Here is a 6,000-nt window from a genome sequence, read left to right on the forward strand (position 1 = left end):
AAAGAAAAGGCATTCACTCGAATCTTACAATGGGCGGTGGGGTGGTGGGTGGGTGGGTGAGGGTGGGGTAGAAAAGCAAGGGCAGGGGATCTAAACAGCAGGAGACGACAATAAATGGGGAAACAGCAAGAGAAAAAGCACACTAGGTTAATATAGGAAAACTAGTTCTTTATTGAGAGATTGTATATTAGTATTAGTGGATTCTGTGTGTAACAATGTCATCATGCACACGATACAAAAATAAATAAATAAATAAAAAGGCTGGGCCCACCATGCTTCGGAAGGGCAACAGAACAAAGCAGCGTACAATGAGCAGATGGCCGGGCTACACCACCACAGTACACTTCAGCAGGGCAACGTCTCTAACCGAGAGCTGTACATTGTCAACTGGGGGATGTAAAAAAATACAGATCATGCTTTAGTTTTAGTACAAGAAAAGGTGAAAAAGATACACAACCAAAAGGATATTTGATACAGAAAAAATTACCCACAAAATAACAGGAAGTAGTTCAGCACAGCAGAACACGCTATCCCTGTTTAATGGAAAACCATTTTGCGGAGGGTGGGGGGGGCGGTCTTTTTCCTTCTTCTCTCTCTCTCTCTCTCTCTCTCTCTCTCTCTCTCTCTCTCTCTCTCTCTCTCTCTCTCTCTCTCTCTCTCGTTTTCTTTTCAGATTGCCAAATGGCAGTCTGGGGAGGCTACTGGGAGCTTTCCGTGTAGAAGGGCCCTTGGAGAAGTCAGGGCCTTCTTTCAGAATCTCGGCCGTTTTGTGTCCATGTTCAAGCAGGTCTGGCTGGGGAGGCAGCAGAAGGGAGCCTGCTGTTAAAGGGCCAGGGCGGATGTCCAAAGATACTCGACATTGTGCAATTAAACAATTAAGACACTACAGCCGTGGCCCCCCCTTAAGCCATGGACCGTGTTTTGTTTTTTGGTTTTCTTTTTTTTTTGGGGGGGGGGGGTGCCAAATTGTGAACAGCTATGGAATAGCCACAACTGTCATTTCTCCAAAGATTGGCTTTTTTGCATCTAGAGATGTAATTTAAAGAGAGATTTTTTTTTTTTTTTTTTGGCCTCCGACTCCATGTAATGTCTTCTGTGATGCCTGGGTGCTGCCAGGAACTGATGGCCACCCAGATAACGGGAACGGGGGTGCAGCAGCCTCCAAGCCCAGGCAAAAGGAATCCACTTAACAGGGATTTACAGTGCAATGTACTCAGCTAAACAAGATGAAGATACAAAAATGGTTATTACTCTATAGCTATTCTGAAATGGCCTACATCCTAAACTACTACAATGGAAGCTAAAAAGAACAGGTTTAAGCTGGCAGACTGTCTACAGTTTTACAAGAAGACTGTGGTTTAGGACCTTGTTGGGTTAAGCATTAGTATCCTCTATCGAAAGGTCATGGGTTCTTGTCACATTGTTGTTACATTTGACCCTAGCCCAAATCACCCCTCAGCCGATGGATTTCCTGTGGGTGTGTTTGCCATGAAAGTAAAACTTTACCTGAAGGTCAGAATTTGTTTTGTTGTTGTTGTTGGGGGTGGAGGAGGATTGGTATTAAAAATAAAATTTAAAGGCAGCTGAGCAATTTGAATTTCAAAACATGGAATCGACATCCTGCAATGGTATTTAGAGATCGGTGGTATTAATGAGCATGATAATGATTTAATCAGGATAATTATCCTTTCAGGCTCAACATCCTTCTTAATCATTTTTGAATTTCTGCCTAGTATAATGTTCCACACCCGTTTTAAGAGGAAATGCCAAGTAATAAGAGATAATTGCGTATTGGGGGAAGGGGCTGGTATTTCCAAGGGAGGTTTCATGCAAGCCTCCCCCATCCCCTCTCCCAGCACCCCAACAGCCCCCGACTCCCAGTGTCCCCTGTTTGGCTAGGCTGGCCTGAGATAGGGGATACTGCCGCTTAAATAGCAATGCCTTCCTCAGATGGAGACAGGAAATGGTTAAAAGGGGTGTCACAATACAGCTAAATGCGGAGGCAGAAGGGTCACAGCGCACACAGCAGCGAGTTGACCATTCACTGAGCTACACAATGAAGAAAAAAAAAGATTTGATAAATGCAGAATGTCATCATTCTACCATCACACACAAAAAACTGCGGTTCAAACAGGCCTCAGGGGGTCCACCATGCCTTTTAGGTTCCGGGGAGAGGCGTGGGGCTGGGGACAGCTGGGCTGGAAGACAGCGGGCCGGCCTTCCCTCCGCTGGCCCAATCGGCCCCCTGGGGCGCACTAACGCGCTGGCCCGGCGACCCCACCCCCCTCTCGGACTTGGTGGAGGCGCCCTGCTCAGCGGTGGGAAGACATCATTCCGTGTGTGCTCCTGAGGGGTGGGGGTGGGGGGGCTCCGACAGCGGGAGGGAAGCAGATGCGGAGTGGGGGAGGACAGAAAAGCATTTCCAAGAAGAGAAACGTGAGTCCAGAGGCAAAACACAAAAAGGAGGGGGGGGGGGTCTAAATGCATCTTGGATTTGCTTGGGAAGGTGAGGGGTTTTGATTAAAAGAAAATGGAAGAAATGTGGGGGAGGTGTCATGGGAGAATTAATCTATTGTTGTAAGTAGAATGTAGGGAAAAGGGGTGTGGGGAAAGGGGCCCGGCCAAACACACCTCAGAGATCACAGTGGGAAACAACGCCCGCCGCCCGCCCGCCCGCCTGCAGCTTTGTCCATGCCTGCCGGGCAAGGGGCTGGCAGGGCAGCTGCCACCGGGGCTCGCACTCCGTGCAGCACCCCAGGGCCACACAGCCCACTCTGGCCAGGCCCAGGGGTGCACAGCAGTGCAGGTCTGACTATCAGAGGCGCGCGCGCACACTGGCAAACACACACGCACACTCCACACACACATCTTCAGCCCCTGTGCGCAACTGTCATACAAAGACAATTGCTGAGGGCCGGGAGACACAAAAAGGGTGACGGGGGGTGGGGGGGCACAGGATATCAGGCAAGCGCCCACGAGGGGGTAGGGGGACAGCGTAAGGCTCAGGTCCCCAGGTCCCCACTCCCTAGTCATCGGTTCCAATGACCAAAAAAAAGGGGGGGGGGGAAGAAATGCAAAGACAAAGAATACAACACACATATACCTCAAAAAGCTGGCGACCCACAGAACCCCAAGCATGCTAGCACACGCGCGCGCACACAGACATCGTTCTCCTCCCTTCGATCACACGGGGCTAGGTCTTAGAGGCAGGGGCTGTGATTTGGGGGAACTTCGTCCGCCGCAAAAAAATGAAAAATAGGAGGGCTGGGGAGGGAGGGTCCCATTTGCCAAACTTCACTACCAAAGCTCCCAGGAGGGCCGCCACCCCCAAGATTCGGGGTCTTCCTGAAAGGAGGTGGGGAGAAGCCACCGCTCGCCCTAGGTCCCCGCGGGTGCGCCCCGAGTCCCCCGCCGCCCGCGGCGCCCGCCCCCACCCCGGTGTCTGCGGCGACCCCCGCTCCGAAGCCGACCCCGAAAGGAAAAAGCGATACCTCTGTTTCGCACAGAGCCAAACACTGGAAGCACCAGATAGCCGACGTGGACCAGGACCATCCTGGCTCCTCGCGCGGCGGCGGCGGCGGCTGCGCGCGGGCCCTTTGTGGCGCGGCTCCGGGGCGAGGACGCGGGCGGCGGCGAGGATGCGGGAACCGCCGGGGCGGGAGGCGGAGCGCGGGGCGCAGGCGGCGGCGGGGCGGCGGCTGGCGGGGAGACAGATGGCCCATGGAAAGGCTCCCTTCCCGGCCCCTCTCGACATTCAAAGGCGCTGGGGCCGCAGCTGCCGCCACACAAAGGCGTGCGCAGCCAATGGGATCGGAGCGCAGCGCGGCGCGGCCTCGCCGGAACCGCGGGGGACAGCGGGGACCGCGGGCGCGCGGGTGGCAGGGAGGAGGGGGGCGGGAGTGACGGCGAGGAGGGAGCGGGCGGCCAATCGCGGCGGCCCGCGGCCGGGCGGGGGGTGGGTCAGCCCTGCGGGGGCGCGAGGAGCCGGGCACCCGGCCCGGCCGGGTCGCTAGCCGACAGAGCGCGCGCGCACGCGCGCTAGGCGGCCCTGCACACGGAGCTGGGCGGGCGGCGAGCACACGGAACGTGCACACACGGGGAGGGACGTGCACCCAGACACGTGGAGGTGCGTTCGTGCGTGCATCGAGGCGGGCACGAGCGCACGGAGTGCACACGACCCGGAGGGCCCTGCACGCAGCGCACGGGTCACTCGGGGACGTGCGCTGGGAGGCTGGCGCACGTGCAGAGCCTGACTGACTGCAGGCAGCCGTGAAGCTGGGGAGCGAGGAAAGCGCCGCAAACAGGACCCAGGCACACTAGCACAGGCGTGCTCACACTGAGAGCCTTGCGAACACAGGACACGTGCCAAGAAACGCATCCCCAAAACCACAGAGGGGGGACACTCAGAGCCGATGCAGGTAAGGCGTGCACGCTCAGCCTGCTGCCTGCCCGCCCTTCCATTGGATCTTGCCAAGCCCAAAGCTGGCAGTCACCATCTGCCGAACTGCAGCCCGCTCACCCGCCGGGATATGTGCACACATACCGCACAAAGAGAGACAGCGTCGCCCGGAAAATCCAGGACCCCAGGGCCCTGTCCGCCCCCCTGACACCGTCACACCCAGCCATGTGCACAGACACGCCCACTTCCACAGCGCCGGCCAGAGCTGTGTGGCCTCGAAGTTCCAGCCTCCTGCGGAGTCCAGGTGGAGGTGCGGCCGCGGTTTCAGGTGTGGCCTGTGGCAGAGTACAATCAAGGTGGAAGCAAGGCGCCTCTGCGCCCAGCGAACCTACTAGAGAACTCCCACACCGGTTCACACAGCCATCTCCCCAAAAACCACAAAAAACTCACTTGCACTGAGTCGATCATAGGGACCCTATGTAGGACAGAGAACTGCCTCGGGGTTTTGAGACTGAAACTCTTTATGGGAGTAGAAAGCCTCATCTTTCCCCCACGGAGCAGTCGGTGGTATTCAAACTTAGAGCCTAGTGGTTAGCAACCTTGAGAGTGTAACTTTCCATGGGAGTAGACAGCTTTCTCTCTGCCCATGGGAAGCTGGTGGCTTCAAACTGTTGGGCTTGCAGTTGGCAGCCCAAATACTTTACACACCGTGCCCCCAGGACTGTTTCGGTTGGCCTCATCAAATCGCTGTAGGCCCCCGTTTTAGGGATCAGGACAAGGAGGCCCCTTCCTTTAGTACACATTATGCTTGCGTGTCAAGGGACCCTGGTGATGTAGTGGTTACATGTTGGGCTGCTAACTGCAAGGTCAGAAATTTGAAACCAGAAAAAAAAGATTTTTGGAAAAGACTGCTTTCTACTCCCATGAAGAGTGACAGTCTGAAAAACTCATGAGGCAGTTTGACCTTCCCCCTCTAGGGTCGCTATGAGTCATCATCAACTCAGTGACAGTGAGTTTGGATCAGGGTTCGGTACTTGAATGGGGGGAAGCCCCTGCAGAGTGCTCAGAGGTCCCATGCCTGGCTTGACATGAAAGGGTGGTGAATCTCCGCAGAGACTTCTCTGAAGAAACGCCTTGGCAGGCTGCTTCCGACAGGTCAGCCTTGAAAGTCCTCGGGAGCCCAGGTCTGCTCAGACAGGAGTGAGGCTGCCATCAATCCGTCAACTCCTTGGCAACTGGCTTGGCTTTGGGGGGCGTTTGATGCTCCAGTCAGGGCACTCAGAGCCTCCAAAAGCCAGCCCCCGGAAATACAAGGGGATCTCAGAAGCAGGCAATCACCATAGAGCCTGGGGGGCGGGGCATGGAGTGAGGGTCAGCATAGGCTGCTGGGGGCAGAGGGACACTTAATCCCGTGGGTGGGGCTGTGGGAAGGCTGTGGGGGCTGACTCCCAGGATGTGTGAAGCATGGAAGGAGTGATGTGATGGAAAAGTTAAAAAATGAATAAATAAAAATAACTCACTGCCAGTGAGTCAATTCTGACTTGTAGAGACCCTATCGGGCAGGACAGAACTGCCCCCTTTGGGTTTCTGAGGCTTTACAG

The 6,000-nt window shown here is 55.5% G+C and overlaps 1 protein-coding gene across 1 annotated transcript in view; it reads right to left on the reverse strand.

Annotated features, from left to right (window-relative positions):
• Positions 1–3,552, reverse strand: part of ARK2C (arkadia (RNF111) C-terminal like ring finger ubiquitin ligase 2C) — a 115,899-nt gene extending 112,347 nt beyond the window's left edge. Inside the window, exon 1 of the mRNA XM_075533245.1 lies at positions 3,492–3,552. Within this exon, the coding sequence (XP_075389360.1) occupies positions 3,492–3,552 (61 nt within the window). The remainder of the gene's footprint in view (positions 1–3,491) is intronic.
• Between the last annotated feature and the right edge of the window lie 2,448 nt (positions 3,553–6,000).

The sequence above is a fragment of the Tenrec ecaudatus genome, chromosome 15 (genome assembly GCF_050624435.1).
Source record: "Tenrec ecaudatus isolate mTenEca1 chromosome 15, mTenEca1.hap1, whole genome shotgun sequence".
Taxonomy (NCBI): Eukaryota; Metazoa; Chordata; class Mammalia; order Afrosoricida; family Tenrecidae; genus Tenrec; species Tenrec ecaudatus.